General features: G+C 50.1%; 1 protein-coding gene across 3 annotated transcripts in view; it reads right to left on the reverse strand.

The window, feature by feature from the left end:
• LOC129700700 (sterile alpha motif domain-containing protein 1-like) overlaps positions 1-3,155 on the reverse strand; it is a 77,152-nt gene extending 73,997 nt beyond the window's left edge. For all 3 annotated transcript variants that reach the window (XM_055641289.1, XM_055641288.1, XM_055641290.1), the window contains exon 1: positions 2,606-3,155. In XM_055641289.1, the coding sequence (XP_055497264.1) occupies positions 2,606-3,112 (507 nt within the window). In that variant the 5' untranslated portion in view covers positions 3,113-3,155. The remainder of the gene's footprint in view (positions 1-2,605) is intronic.
• Positions 3,156-17,172: the final 14,017 nt, after the last annotated feature.

Consider the following 17,172-nt stretch of genomic DNA (forward strand, 5'->3'; position numbering starts at 1 on the left):
TGCCCCACACATCACACAGGGTGAGTCAGTTTCTCAACCACAACAACAAGTCTATTCCAACTCCCCCAACAATTATTGCAACTTCACCAAAAATAAAAAAGGGTTTCTTCCATATCAGATATAATGGAAGCTCGCCCTCACTCGAAACCTCAGTGTGCAAGAAAATAGTGTATTTTAGACTTCAGAGATACAGAGCGGAAACAGGCCCTTCAGCCCCCCCGAATCCCGAAACACCAGCAATGCCAACACTTATACTATCCTGCACACACCAGAGATAATTTATAAATAAACCAAGCCAATTAGCCTACAACCGTATGTCTTTGGAGTGTGGGAGGAAACCAGAGATCCCGCAAAAAACCCACGCAGGTCACAGGGAGAAGGTGCAAACTCCGTACAGCCAGCGCCCCATAGTCAGGATCGGCCCCGGGTCTCTGGCGCTGTGGGGCAGCAACTCTACCACTGCGCCACCGTGCTCTTGTATAGGAAGGAACTGCAGGTGCTGGTTTACACCAAAGATCGACACAAAATGCTGGAGTAACTCAGCGGGCCAGGCAGCATCTCTGGAGAGAAGGAATGGGTGACGTTTCGGGTCCAGAACCCCTTTTTCAGACTCACAGCCAGTGTCATTTTGTGTCTGTCTTCAATACAAAACAATGTGGGTTGAACCAGAACATCGTGCAAGCAAAAAGGCGATGCAAGATTCTGCAGTGGTTACAATGTAATCACCGGGCATCGACAATAAAAGAAAATAGCTCCGAACTTAGCAGTTAAAGAAGAGAAAAAATAATGAATTTAAGGCTCACAGCAGCTGATGTTGTCAGCACAGCCACACACACACACAACACAAAATGTAGCTAAACACAACACAGCAGGTTCCAGCTCAAATGCCTTGTATTTGATTGTGTAAAATACTACACGATTTCTGCATGCCAAGGATGCCAGGATTTGATGCATTGCATAAACATGTTCTCAATTGCTGCCAATTATATATATATTTTTTTTTTAATCAGATTTAAATAAACTTTGACCATATAATTGCAACCTACGAAATCACGGCCAGGCTTTTTTGCTGGAGGTGCAGGGAATTGCTCAGAAGGTGTTGCTGCCACCCTGCAGCTGCAAAGATGCCCCTTATTTATCACCACCTTATGCCTACCTTAGCCCTACCACTGATCATCGCTCCTCACGCCAGCAGCCTGCGCGGCGCAGCCTGGGAGTTGTAGTCTAGGTGCCCGCCCCGGACAACAGGCGCAGGCGCACACGGGACTACAACCCCCAGCCTGCCCCGCGCCGGCCGGCCATTGCAACTGCTTGCAAACGGTCCCCGGGAATGACGCCCGTTGCAAACATTAAAATAAAAGCAGCAAAATTGCAGCAGGAATTGCGGTTGAAATCGCAATAAAATCTGCAAAGCCTTCGCCTTGCTTTGCCCCCAAGCAAAAAATGAATTATTAAAAAAATTAATTAAAAATAAACCACCCGGGGTGCATGCAATTTAATGCACGTTTGAATCTCAAAGCTCCCGCAATGTTAAAACCCCGAGTGCTTGTGGGACTTGTAGTCTCTGAGCTCCAGGTAGTAATGGAACTCCGTTAGAATGGGAGTAACTCGGGGAGACTCGGTGCATGGGAAGTGGTGCGAGGACATGGTTTGCAAACTCTCATTGCAATTGCATTTAAGTTTATGCAACCCATCCCAGCCCTTGAATCTGCATTTGCAGAGGCTGGTTGCAGGAAACGTGGGTCCAGGAGCAGGGAAAACACACACCACCCTCTTTGCAAAAGGCAAAAAGGCAGCGTTGGACACGGGCAGGTTGCGTGCAAGCGCCACTCCTGTGCTCCTGTGCGTCCTTCTTGCAACCGGTTCGATGCGAGGAGGTTGAACACCTTTTGAGACTCAATGCAAACAGCAAACCCCGGGGAGCGCAGGATGTCTTTGCAATCTATCTCTCTTGCCTCTTGCCTTTCCCCTTCCCTTCGCCTCGTTGTCGGGGGCACAGGTCACAAATTGCAATGCAAAGGGAGGGAGGGAGAGAGAGAAATGCAGCCTCGGCTGTTGGAATCAAAGATCTTTGGTTGGAATAAATGCATCCAGGAGAATGCAGATTTGGAAATATAGAGAGACAGAAAGAGGAGGGGGGTGTAAAGACAGGGAGAGGATGGGAAAAGAGAGAGGTGGATGGGGGGAGAGAGGGGGGGCGAGAGGGGAAGGGGGGGAGGGGAAGGGGAGAGAGGGGGGGGGGGGGGGGGGAGAGGAAGAGGGGGGGGGGGAGAGAGGGGGGGGGGAGGGGGGAGAAGTGGAACCTCGGCTGTTGGGGGGGGGGGGGAGGAGGGTATTGGAGAGAAATATATCCTGGGGGGGTAGCGGGGAAAATGCAGGAGGTGGTGAATAATGGGAGGGGGGGGGTATGGACTAAATAGAGGGAGGGGGATGGGGGGGAAATAGAGAGGAGGTGGTGAATAATTGGATTGGGGGGAAGAGAGAGAGAGAGGGGAGAGGGGAAGGGGGGGTAGGGGAAAGGGGGTAAAAGGTGGGAGGCAGGGGGAGGGGAAAGGGGGTAAAAGGTGGGAGGGAGAGGTAGACATACATACATACATACACCGACCTTATAGCTGGGCAAAGCCCGGAGAGACGCGCTTGTGACTTTAGCAGCGTCGATGTGCGGGGCGGCGGCGGCAGCGGGGACGGGGACGGGGACGAGACGCCCGCGGCTCAGCTCCCGTTTCAGGGCGATCTGCAGGCGGCCGCTGCCGACTTTCCTGGCGGCGAGGGTCCGACGGCCGGGCTCAGGGGAGCGGGGCAAAGCTTCCAGCGGCGGCGGCGGCGGCGACGACCCCCCTCCTCCTCCTCCTTCTCCCCCGCACTCCGGCCCCTTCCTCGCCTTGCTCTTGTACCACTTGGCAGCGTTGCGGTAACTGTTGGAGCCCTTGTACGCCACTTTGACCACCAGCTCGGCGCGGACCAGCTTGTTCAGCTGCTGCTCGGTGTCGGCGGGCGAGAGACCGTAGCGCCGCTCGATCATCCTGCAAATGCGCTCCACGTCGGGCCGGGCTTTGCGGGAACGCAGAGAGTCGATGGTCTCCAGGATCCACTCTTTGTACTTCATCTCCATTCCTGCACACAGAAAGCACAGAGCGAGCGAGAGAGAGAGAATTACACCCAACCCAACTTTCAACACAAAAAAAAACACACGCATGCACCCATTTATTAATTGCAATTTTCCGCTCGAAACAAAAGGAAACATTTGTACCGGTTGCAAATTTGACGGGGGGTGGGGGGGGAATCCCCTCTCCTCTCCCTCTCTTTCTCTTCCAGAGAGGGAAAAAAAATGTATATATATATATATATAAAAGAAATCCGGAAGACTGGAATACGCCTGCGTGCCGCCCGCCCGCCTGGCGCAAACACGGGCGAATCTTCGGCGGAAAGCGGAGGGAATTCGGCCAGAAGCGTCTGTGTGCGGCGCAGAGAGCGGCGAGCGGTGCCCCACAACAACAGCCCCCGCACCGCGGCCCTGGCTGGCTGGCTGGCAAACTTGGACAAAGAATAATCCCCGCAGAAGGTGCGGGCTCTGTGTGTGTGTGTGTGTGCGGGGAAATGAACGGGCGGCTGCGGAGTCTGTGTGCTAACACACACACTCACACACAAAGCCCGGCCGGCGCTCACAAAAACGCACTCACTCACAGAGATGAAAAAAAAAGCCCGATGTTTAAACGCTCGCTGTGTCTCCCCTCACACACGCAAAACCAACGCGCTCTCTCTCTCTCTCTCTCGCTCTTAGACGCACATACACACACGCTCTCTATCACACACACGCAGAAAAAGCCCAGCGTTCAAACGCGCTCTCTTTCTCTCTCTCCCACACATACACAGAAAAAGCCCGCTGCTCACACTCTCACAGAAAGAAAGACCGATGTTTGACAAACGCTCTTTCACACACACACACACACACACAAACCAGCGCTCTCACGCTCTGGCACACACACACACACGCACACACACACGCTCACTCTCCCAGTAACACACACACACACGCTCACTCTTCCAAACACACACACACAAAGCCAGAGCGCACACACACACAAAAAGTCCGACGTGCAAACGCTCTATTTCACACACACACACGCCCTCTCTCTCACTCACTCACACACACACACAGAAAGCCCAGCGTTCAAACGCGCTCTCTATTTCACACACACACAAAGTCCGACGTATAAAACGTTCTCACACGCACCAAACCAGCGCTGTAGCGCTCTTTCTCACACACACTCGCTCTTACACACACGCTCTCTTACACACACACGTACCAATCCAACGCGGTAGCGCTCAATCTCACACTCACGCTCACACACACACTGAGCGCCCACATACACACACTCATAGAAAGCCCGACGCTCAAATGTTCTCACACGCACAAAACCAGCGCTCTGTCTAACGCGCTTTCGCACACACACGCTCTCACAGACGCATTCACACACTCACTCACAATCACACCAGCGTCCCCTTTCACACTCTCGCTCACTCGCACACACATCCAGTGCTCTCTGTCACACACACACACAACCATCGCCCGCCCGCTCTCTCTCTCTCTCTCTCACACGCACTTCGCATTCACATCAAGCCCGGTCTTCAAACGCGCTCTCACTCACAAATACAGTGTGAGCGCGCACACACTCACACACAAACTCACACGCACTTGGCACTCACAATCACACTCAGTCCGACGCTCACACCGGCGCACGCACACAAAAAAATCAGCGCACACTCATTCACACTCACCAAGCCCACTCACTCTCGCACACAGTCACGCTCACACAAAAACACGCACTTAAACACACTCGTTTTCCATTCACACGCACACTTATTCACACCCCGCTAACCACACGCGCCCTTTCACCTGACAATGGGATGTGCCGCAACCTCGCTACCTAACACAAACTCACACTCACTCGCTCCCTTACACACTCAGGAGCGCGTACTCACAAACACGCACACCCGCACACGGTTAGACGCATAAAACACGCGCACGCTCACATTCACTCATTCTCACACTCAATTCACACTCAACACTTCGCACACACTCAGTTCGAACACACTCACACTGGCATTCACGCATATCCATTCACACGCATGTTCATTCACACGCACGCTCTCTCACACGAGCATTCACACACACCCGCGCACACTTGCACGCTCACGGCCGCACGTTTTACACTCGCGCAATTGCACACTCTGCACATCCACGCTTGACCATGTGCACTGACACACGCACGCACACTTGCACACTCACTCACACGGTGCCCATTGAAAGTGCGGCGCGCTGCCGGTGAGCGGGGGCTCCAGCCCCGGCCACAGAATCACCGCCACCCCCGGGACCAGAAGCGCCACTAAACCCCCTCCCCAAACCCCCTCCTCTCTCCCCTCTCCCCTTTGGGAGATTTGCGACAATTATGCGCCTACTGCCAGCTCTAGCCGCCCCTCCCATCTGACACACACACACACGCGTCTCCCTCACCCCGCACTCCTGTGGCTCACTCACTTTAACCCCCAGCGTCTGTCTACCCCTCAATCTTACCCCCACCCCCTCCCCCCCTCTAGCCCACCCTCCACGCTGTCGCAATCTCCCCGCCGGAGCGGGTTACGTGAAGCCCAGCGCTGGACACAGAGAGACTCCACTACTCACAAAATAAAAATCCGCCTCTATCCTCTCCCCACCCCTTTCCCTCCCCCCGTCCCCCCCATAAAATATCCAGTGCACCCCCCGGGAACAGCAGGTAGCGGCCCCTGTCATCCCCGCCACCGTTACCAACTAGACCAAGTGGCCACCATTGACTGCAAACAAAAGCCCTGCCTCGCACATTGCATTTTCAACAGGCTGGTGAAGTCTCCACAATAAATATTTTTCTGGCACGCGACGTCAAATAACTTGTGGGTTTGGTTTTTATTTTGTAGTCATTGCAACACTTCACATCCAGGTCAGTTTTGTGACCATTTCCCGAGCTCGCCCCGAAACCTCATGCGTTCCCTCTCGCCTTGCAGAGACGCTGAGCCTTGTAAAAACTGTTTACTAAAGTCTTTACTGAAGCTAGCATGTATTTATGCCAAGTCGATGGATATGTTTAAAGCAGAGATCGATAGATTCTTGATTAGAACTGGTGTCAGGGTTTATGGGGAGAAGGCGGGAGAATGGGGTTAGGAGGGAGAGAGATAGAACTCGACGGGCCGAATGGCCTAATTCTGATCCGACAACTTATGAACAAGTTTAATTGGCCTCTGTAAAATTTCCCCAAATGCACGTGAAAGATGGATGGCATAGAACCACCATGAACAGGTGATTGATGGCCAGCATGGACGCGATGGGCCGAAGGGCCTGTTTCCATGCTGTATCGCTGAACTAAACTAAACTAAACTCTGCTACTATGCACCAGCAAAAAAAGAACATAAAACACTAAAGTGACCTGGCCTGGCAGCATCTCTGGAGAACATGGATAGACCACAAGACAGAGCAGAATTAGGCCATTCGGCCCATCAAGTCTACCCCACCATTCGATCATGGCTGATCTATCCGTCTCAACCCCATTTTCCTGCCTTCTCCCCATAACCTCTGACACCTGTCCTAATCAAGAATCTATCTATCTCTACCTTAAAAATATCCACTGACTTGGTCTCCACAGCCTTCTGTGGCAAATAATTCCACAGATTCACCACCCTCTGACTAAAGCAATTTGGCCTCATCTTCCTAATTCTTTAATTCTGAGGCTATGGCATCTACTTCTAGACTCTCCCATTAATGGAAATATTCTCTCCATATCCACTCTGTCCAAGCTATTCACTATTCTGTTTTTTTAAAATGAGGTCCCCCCCTCATTCTTCTAAACTCCAGCGAGTACAGGCCCAGTGCCAACAAACACTCATCATAGGTTAACATTCCTGGGATCATTCTTGTAAACCTTAAACTAGTGGAAATATCCTCTCCACATCCACTCTATCCAGGCCTTTCACTATTTGGTAAGTTTCAATGAGGTGCCCCCTCATCCTTCTAAACTTCAGCGAATACAGGCCCAGTGCCATCAAACGATTGAATGGATTAAAGGCCGATAAATTGAATGGATTAAAGGCCGATAAATCCCCAGGGCCAGATAGGCTGCATCCCAGAGTACTTAAGGAAGTAGCCTCAGAAATAGTGGATGCATTAGTGATAATTTTTCAAAACTCTTTAGATTCTGGAGTAGTTCCTGAGGATTGGAGGGTAGCTAATGTAACCCCGCTTTTTAAAAAGGGAGGGAGAGAGGAAACGGGGAATTACAGACCAGATAGTCTAACATCGGTAGTGGGGAAACTGCTAGAGTCAGTTATTAAAGATGGGATAGCAGCACATTTGGAAAGTGGTGAAATCATTGGAGAAAGTCAGCATGGATTTATGAAAGGTAAATCATGTCTAACGAATCTTATAGAATTTTTCGAAGATGTAACTAGTAGAGTGGATAGGGGAGAACCAGTGGATGTGGTGTATCTGGACTTCCAGAAGGCTTTCGACAAGGTCCCACATAAGAGATTAGTATACAAACTTAAAGCACACGGTATTGGGGGATCAGTATTGATGTGGATAGAGAACTGGCTGGCAAACAGGAAGCAAAGAGTAGGAGTAAACGGGTCCTTTTCACAATGGCAGGCAGTGACTAGTGGGGTACCGCAAGGCTCAGTGCTGGGACCCCAGCTATTTACAACATATATTAATGATTTGGACGAGGGAATTGAATGCGACATCTCCAAGTTTGCGGATGACACGAAGCTGGGGGGCAGTGTTAGCTGTGAGGAGGATGCTAGGAGGCTGCAAGGTGACTTGGATAGGCTGGGCGAATGGGTAAATGCATGGCAGATGCAGTATAATGTGGATAAATGTGGGGTTATCCATTTTGGTGGCAAAACAGGAAAGTAGACTATTATCTGAATGGTGGCCGATTACGAAAAGGGGAGATGCAACGAGCCCTGGGTGTCGTGGAAAGTCATTGAAAGTAGGCATGCAGGTGCAGCAGGCAGTGAAGAAAGCGAATGGTATGTTAGCTTTCATAGCAAAAGGATTTGAGTATAGGAGCAGGGAGGTTCTACTGCAGTTGTACAAGGTCTTGGTGCGACCACACCTGGAGTATTGCGTAATGTTTTGGTCTCCTAATCTGAGGAAAGACATTCTTGCCATAGAGGGAGTACAGAGAAGGTTCACCAGACTGATTCCTGGGATGGCAGGACTTTCATATGAAGAAAGAGTGGATAGACTCGGCTTGTACACGCTATAATTTAGAAAATTGAGGGGGGCCTTATAGAAACTTACAAAATTCTTAAGGGGTTGGACAGGCTAGATGCAGGAAGATTGTTCCCGATGTTGGGGAAGTCCAGAACAAGGGGTCACAGTTTAAGGGTAAAGGGGAAATCTTTTAGGACTGAGATGAGAAAAACATTTTTTACACAGAGAGTGATGAATCTCTGGAATTCTCTGCCACAGAAGGTAGTTGAGGCCAGTTCATTGGCTATATTTAAGAGGGAGTTAGATGTGGCCCTTGTGGCTAAAGGGATCGGGGGTATGGAGAGAAAGCAGGCACAGGATACTGAGTTGGATGATCAGCCATGATCATATTGAATGGCGGTGCAGGCTCGAAGGGCCGAATGGCCTACTCCTGCACCTATTTTCTATGTTTCTATGCTTATCGGTACGTTAACCCCACTCATTCCTGGGATCATTCTCATAAACCTCCTCTGGTCTCTAATGCCAGCACATCTCTCCTCTAATATGGGGCCCAAAACTGGTCAATAACCAACAATGCCCCAAATCAGTTTAGTTTATTGTCACTTGCTGAGGTGCAGTGAAAAGCTTTTGTTGCGTGTTAACCAGTCAGCAGAAAGACAATGCATGATTACAATCGAACCATTTACACTGTATATGATCGGTGAATAACGTTTAGTGCAAGGTAAAGCCAGTAAAGTCCGATCAAAGATAGTCCGAGGGTCGCCAATGAGGTAGATAGTAGTTCAGGACTGCTCTCTGGTTGTGATAGGATGGTTCACTTGCCTGATAACAGCTGGGAAGAAACTGTCCCTGAATCTGGAGGTGTGCGTGCGTTTTCACACTTCTGTACCTCTTGCCCGATGGGAGAGGGGAGAAGAGGGAATGGCCACGGTGCGACTCTTCCTTGATTGTGCTGCTGGCCTTGCCGAGGCAGCGTGAGGTGTAGATGGAGTCAGTGGAAGGGAGGTTGGATTGTGTGATGGTCCGGGCTGCGTCCACAATTCGCTGCAATTCCTTGCGGGTCTCGGATGCAGCTGTTACCAAACCGAGCCGTGGTGCATCCCGATAAAATGCTTTTTACAGCGCATCTGTAGAAGTTGGTGAGAGTTGTTGGGGGGCATGCTTAACATCCTTAAGACCTCTAGTAGCCTGACCAATGCCTTATAAAGCAGCATGCCCTAATCTATGTTGCATTATACATGCGGTCACGGTGGGCCGGCACGGTGGCGCAGCGGTAGAGTTGCTGCTTTACAGCGCATGCAGCGCCAGAGTCCCGGGTTCGATCCTGACTATGGCTGCTGTCTGTACGGAGTTTGCACGTTCTCCCCATGACTGCGTGCATTTTCTCTATGACCTGGTTTGGGTTCTCTCCGAGATCTTTGGTCTCCAAAGACGTGCAGGTTTGTAGGTTAATTGGCTTGGTGTAAATGTAAATTGTCCCTAGTGTGTGTCGGATAGTATCAGTGTGCGGATATCACTGGTTGGTGGGCCGAAGGGCCTGTTTCCGCGCTGTATCTCGAAACTAAACTAAACTATACACTGAGACAGGGCCGAGCCTGACCTTGGTGTTTGCTGCACAGTACTCTGCACTCATCGTTCATCAGTGTCTCTGTGCGGGGGAACTGGTGAGAAGCTAATTTAGGCTTCTGAATGGTTAGGCAGCCATCCGTGACCTGACTGTGGCTTAAAGCCTGCAGGCTCCTTGTCTCTGCAACCATCTCCCCTCCTCCATCCAAGACCGGCAGCAATTGCAGAGAGTTGAGGACCCAGCCCAGACCATCACACAAACCAACCTCCCTTCCATTGACTCCATCTACACCTCACGCTGCCTCGGCAAGGCCAGCAGCATCATCAAGGACCAGTCGCACCCCGGCCACTCCCTCTTCTCCCCTCTCTCATCGGGCAAGCACCATGGACAATAGACAATAGACAATAGGTGCAGGAGTCGGCCATTCAGCCCTTCGAGCCAGCACCGCCATTCAATGTGATCATGGCTGATCATCCCCAATCAGTATCCCCGTTCCTACCTTCTCCCCATATCCCCTGACTCCGATATCTTTAAGAGCCCTATCTAGCTCTCTCTTGAAAGCATCCAGAGAACCTGCCTCCACCGCCCTCTGTGGCAGAGAATTCCACAGACTCACCACTCTCTGTGAGAAAAAGTGTTTCCTCATCTCCGTTCCAAATGGCTTACTCCTTATTCTTAAACTGTGTGGCCCCTGGTTCTGGACTCCTCCAACATCGGGAACATGTTTCCTGCCTCTAGCGTGTCCAAGCCCTTAACAATCTTATATGTTTCAATTAGAGATACCCTCTCATCCTTCTAAACTCCAGAGTGTACAAGCCCAGCCGCTCCATTCTCTCAGCATATGACAGTCCCGCCATCCCGGGAATTAATCTTGTAAATCTACGCTGCACTCCCTCAATAGCAAGAATGTCCTTCCTCACATTAGGGGACCAAAACTGCACACAATACTCCAGGTGTGGTCTCACTAGGGCCCTGTACAACTGCAGAGGGACCTCTTTGCTCCTATATTCGGGCAGGACCGGTTTGGAGGGACATGGTCCAAACGCAGGCAGGTGGGACTAGTGTAGCTGGGACATGTTGCCCGGTGTAGGTAAGTTGGGCCGAAGGGCCTGTTTCCACGCTGTATCACTCTCTAAGCAGCACCGCAGTGTGGAAACGCACATTTCCAGATTCAGGGACAGTTGTTAACAGGCAACTGAACCATCCGATCAACATAGAGACAGCGGTCCTGGCTCATCTACCTCATTGGAGACTCTCGGACTATCATTAATCTGACTTTATTGGACTTTATCTTGCACTAAACATTATTCCCTTCATCATGTATCTGTACACTGTGGACGGCTCAATTGTAATCATGTGTCGGCTTTCCACTGACTGGTTAGCACGCAACAACCAAGCTTTTCACTGTACCTCGGTACACGTGACAATAAACTAAACTGAACTAAACACCCTCTTCCTGGGGCCAGGAATTCAAGGAATGTCTTTAGTCAGAGTGTGGTAAATCTGTGGAATTCATTGCCACAGAAGGCTGTGGAGGCCAAGTCAATGGATATTTTTGAGGCAGAGATAGATAGATTCTTGATTAGTACGGGTGTCATGGGGTTATAAGAGAAGGCAGGAGGATGGGGTTAGGAGAGAGAGATAGATCAGCCATGCAGAGTAGAATTGATGGGCCAAATGGCCTAATTCTGCTCCTATCATTTATGAACGAGGAGAGATTTGACTGAAGTGTCTAAACCTGGGGAGGCAGAGCTCAATTGTAGTTTAGATTAGTTTAGAGGTACAGCACGGAAACAGGCCCTTCGGCCCACCGTGTCCGCACAAGCCAGCGATCCCCGCACACTAACACTACCCGACACACGCACTGGGGACAATTTACATTGATACCAAGCCAATTAACCTACAAACCTGCACGTCTTTGGAGTGTGGGAGGAAACCAGAGATCCCGGGGAAAACCCACGCAGGTCACGGTGGAGAACGTGCAAACTCCGTGCAGACAGCGCCCGTAGTCAGGATCGAACCCGGGTCCCTGGCGCTGTGAGGCAGCAACTCTACCTGATGGGCTGGTGGGAAGGGACAATGCTGATTCAAATTAATTAGAGGATTAAAATTAATTACAGATTAGTGGCGATTTGAAAAAAAAACCCCGATATAATCCAAAATACATTGATGTCTAACTGATGTAGCTTGAGAACGAGAAACATTGAAGGAGGTCTCAACCTGAAACATCACCAGAGATGCTGCCTGACCCGCTGAGTTACTCCAGCACGTTGTATCTTTGGTATCAACCCGCACCTGCAGTTCCTTGTTATTACACATTAAAGGAGATGTGCAGGGTTTTACACAGAGGCTAGTTGGTGTCTGGAACGCACTTCCAGGGTGGAGGCTGATACAATAGAGACTTTTGGATAGGCACATGGACATGCAGGGAATGGATTATGTGCAGGAGGATAAGAATTGGTTCATAAATTCATGTTCCTAAGTGATAGGAGCAGAATTAGGCCATTCGGCCCATCAAGTCTGCTTTGCCATTCAATCATGGCTGATCTATCTTTCCCTCTCAACCCCATTCTCCTGCCTTCCCCCCATATCCCCTGACTCCTGTGCTGATCAAGTAACCGTCAATCTCCGCCTCAAATATTGACGGCTTCCACAGGCCTCTGGCTAAAATAATCCACCACTCTCTGGCTAAAGAAATTTGTCCTCATCTCCGACCTTTAATTCTGAGGCTGTGCCCTCTGGTTCTAGACTCTCCCACTGGTGGGAACATTCTCTCCACATCCACCCCGTCCAGGTCTTAGGCATTATTTTCAGCATGGACATTATGGGCCGAAGGGCCTGCTCCCGTGCTGTACTATGTTCCATGGCCTATGCACAGAACATTTAAGAAATACAGCACATCAATGTTTCAGCATGGACATTATGGGCCAAAGGGCCTGCTCCCGTGCTGTACTATGTTCCATGGCCTATGCACAGAACATTTAAGAAATACAGCACATCAATGTGCAGTTGAAGATCAAATTTACCTCACGCTCAAAGGCAAGTAGTGACAAGATGGGCCAAATGGCCTCCTTTTGCCTGTAAATGTCTTTGAGGAAGATCATGTCAATTTCTTTGAGGAAGTTAACAGCAGGACAGACAGAGGGGGGGTTGTAGATGTCGTCTACCTAGATGATCAGAAGGCCTTCGATGAGGTGCCGCATGTCAGGCTGCTGGGGAAGATGCTGGCTGGATGGATGGCAGAATGCAAGGAGTTGCAATAAAAGCACCTTTGCCGGTTGGCTGCCAGTGACTAGCGGAGTTCCACAGGGGGTCGGTGCTGGGGCCGCTACTCTTCACGTTGCATATTAGCGATTTGGATGAGGGGGTTGCGGGCTTTGTGGCCAAGTTTGCAGATGATGCTAAAATAGGTGGAGGGGCAGGCAGTGTGGAGGAAGCATGGAGTCTGCAGAAGGACTTGGACAGATTAGGATAGTGGGCAGCAGAGAAGTGGCAGGTGAAATTCAGTGTGTCGAGATGCATTTAAAGGCACAGGTTGATTTCTAAATGGAGAGAGAATCCTGATATCGATGGTGCAAAGGGACTTGGCGTACTGCTGCACGATGCCCAAAAAGTTAATTCGCAAGTCGATTGGGTAGAAAGGAAGACAAATTCAATACTAGCATTTATATCAAGAGGGCTGGAATAGAGAAACAGAGATGTAATGCTGAGGCTCTACAAGGCGCTGGTCAGGCCGTATTTGGAGTACTGCGAGCAAATTTGGGCCTCGTATCTGAGGAAGAATGTGCTGCCTCTGGAGAGGGTTCAGAGGAGGTTTACCAGAATGATCCCAGGAATGAGTGGGTTAGCACATGATGAGCGTTTGCCAGCACTGGGCCTGTACTCGCTGGAGTTTAGAACGTTGAGGGGGGGGGGAGGACCTCATTGAAACGTACAGAATAATGAAAGGCACAGATAGAGTGGATGTGGAGAGTTTAAGAAGGAACTGCAGATACTGGAAAATCGAAGGTAGACAAAAGTGCTGGAGAAACTCAGCGGGTGCAGCAGCATCTATGGAGCGAAGGAGATAGGCAACGTTTCTGAAGAAGGGTTTCGGCCCGAAACGTTGCCTATTTCCTTCGTTCCATAGATGCTGCTGCACCCGCTGAGTTTCTCCAGCACCTTTGTCTACCGTGGATGTGGAGAGGATGTTTCCACTGGTGGGAGAGTCTAGGACCAGAGGTCACAGCCTGAGAATTAAAGGGCGCTCTTTTAGAAAGGAGGTGAGGAGGAACATCTTTAGTCAGAGGGTGGTGAATCTGTGGAACTCATTGCCATAGGGGGCTGTGGAGGCCACGTTAGTGGATATTTTTGTGGCAGAGATAGACAAATTTTTGATTAGAAAGGGTGTCAAGGGTTATGGGGAGAAGGCAGGGAAATGGGGTTAGAAGGCAGAGATCAGCCCTGATCGAATGGTGGAGTAGACTCGATGGGCCGAATGGCCTAATTCTACTCCTATAACTTGTGAACTTGTGAACTTAATGCTATGCCCTCTAGTGTTTTATACTTCCTCCCTGGGAAAAGGATCTGACTATCAACCTTACCTGCTTTTCATAATTTTATAAACATTCTACCAGGTCTCCCTATAACTTGTGAACTTGTGAACATACGATAATGGCATGTCAGAGCTGTTGGACAGGCACCTGGATATAGAGAGATTTGGACCACCTGCGTGCAGAGGAGATCAGTTCTACACGTTCAGCGGGGACATCCTTCCCAGCTGTTATCAGGCAACTGAACCATCCTACCCCAACTTCCCAGAGAGCAGTCCTGAACTACTAGATAGGGCTCTTAAAGATAGCGGAGTCTGGGGATACGGGGAGGAGGCAGGAACGGGGTACTGATTGGGGATGATCAGGCATGATCACATTGAATGGCGGTGCAGGCTCGAAGGGCCGAATGGCCTACGCCTGCACCTATTGTCTATTGTCTGTACTATCTACCTCTTTGGTCACCCTCGGACTATCCTTGATTGGACTTTGCTGGCTTTACCTTACATTTCTCTATATACTGTAAATAGCTTGATTGTAATCATGTGTTGTCTTTCCGCTGACTGGTTAGCACGCAACAAAAGCTTTTCACTGCACCTCGGTACACATGACAATAAACTGAACTGGACTGAAGGGCCTGTTCCTGTGCTGCGCTGTCCATGTTCTATGTTTTTTTAAACCTGTGATTTTAAGAACATCTCTGCTGGATAGAGGTCCCTCACTCTCAAATCTATAGTTAATTATCTTAACAAAATGACCCTGAAATAAGTGTTCTTTGTAGAAGAGAATATGACCGGCCATAAAGAAATGTATCAATAGACAATAGTCAATGGGTGCAGGAGTAGGCCATTCGGCCCTTCGAGCCAGCACCGCCATTCACTGTGATCATGGCTGATCATCCCCAACCTTAATGTCACTCCTGAAACCGGTGAAGATAGACACAAAATGCTGGCGCAACTCAGCGGGTCAGGCAGGATCTCTGGAAAGGAGGAATAGGTGAGGTTTCGGGTCAAGACCCTTCTTCAGACCGAGTCAGGGGAGGGGGGAAGGAGAGATACAGAGGGTGATATAGAGGGATATAGAACAAATGAATGGAAGATGTGCAAAAATGTAACGATGATAAAAAGGAAACAGGCCATTGTTAGCTGTGGTTGCCGGGTGAAAATGAGTTACAGACAATGAGACTCAACAAGACGACTTTGAAGCTGGGTGACGGTGGTGGTGGGGGGGGGAGGGGGGGGGGGGGAGAGGAGAGAGGGGGGGGGGGGAATTCAGGGATTATTTGAAGTTGGAAAAATCAATATTAATTGCTGGGGTCCTAGACGCTCCAGGGCAGTGGAAGTTATATCTCCCTGTCCGCACCATTGTGACTGGGCTCTCCACTACTCCTCCATGGCCAGAGTGAGGCCCAGCACAAGTTGGAGAAACAGCACCTCATATTTCCCTTGGGCAGCTTACACCCCAGTGGTATGTACATTGATTTCTCTAACTTCAAGTAACCCTTGCTTTTCTTCACTCGTCATTCCTCCCCCTTCCTAGTTCTCCAATCCATCTGACTGTCCTCCTGATTAAATGTTATCTCTGTTTGCTTCATTGTCACCTTCTCCTAACTGTGGTCTATTCTACATTTGCTATGATCATCATCCCCTTTGATGTCCCCTTCTCACACCTTACACTTCCTTATCTCTGTGTCTCCCTGACTCTCGGTCTGAATCAACGTTACTCGTTTGCACATCCTTCATTCTTTTGTTCAACATCTCTCTACATCGCCGTCTACATCTCCCGTTTCCCTTTTCCCCGACTACTCTGAAGAAGGGTCTCGCCCCCGAAGTGTCACCCGTTCCTTCTCTCCAGAGACGCTGCCTGTCCCGCTGGGCTGCTCCAGCGTTTGGTGTCTTTCCTCACTCCGCGCCTCAGCTGGTTGTCGCCAGAGGGGCACAGTTAGCGTGGACAGAGACGCTCGCTGCAGCCGCCATGGAAGGTGATGAGACGACCTTTGGCTTCTGACTGTGGGTCCCGTTCCAGCACCTTGAGCTCATGAAGTTAATTAAGAGCCTGTCCCACTTACGCGACCTTGGCTCGCAAATGACACAACCTCGTGGTCGCTTGAGGCGTACGGGCACCGTATGGCCGCGCGGGGCTGTTCCCACTTAGAAGCGCGTAGTTGTGCGGGGCTGGTCATTGCAATGTGTTGGATGATCAGCCATGATCATATTGAATGGCGGTGCAGGCTCGAAGGGCTGAATGGCCTACTCCTGCACCTAATTTCTATGTTTCTATGGTCCCGACATCGCGCGGGGCTCCGAAATTCTTGCAGTGGCCGAAATCTTCGTGCACCAACGGCCTGTTGGCGTACGCTGCGTATTGACGGCATACGCCTAACATAGAAACATAGAAACATAGAAATTAAGTGCAGGAGTAGGGCATTCGGCCCTTCGAGCCTGCACCGCCATTCAATATGATCATGGCTGATCATCCAACTCAGTATCCCGTACCTGCATTCTCTCCATACCCCCAGATCCCCTTAGCCACAAGGGCCACATCTAACTCCCTCTTAAATATAGCCAATGAACTGGCCTCGACTACCCTCTGTGGCAGAGAGTTCCAGAGATTCACCACTCTCTGTGTGAAAAAAGTTCTTCTCATCTCGGTTTTAAAGGATTTTCCCCTTTATCCTTAAGCTGTGACCCCTTGTCCTGGACTTCCCCAACATCGGGAGCAATCTTCTTGCATCTAGCCTGTCCAACCCCTTAAGAATTTTGTAAGTTTCTATAAGATCCCCTCTCAATCTCCTAAATTCTAGAGAGTATAAACCAAGTCTATCCAGTCTTTCT

The sequence above is a fragment of the Leucoraja erinacea genome, chromosome 10 (genome assembly GCF_028641065.1).
Source record: "Leucoraja erinacea ecotype New England chromosome 10, Leri_hhj_1, whole genome shotgun sequence".
Lineage (NCBI taxonomy): Eukaryota > Metazoa > Chordata > Chondrichthyes > Rajiformes > Rajidae > Leucoraja > Leucoraja erinaceus.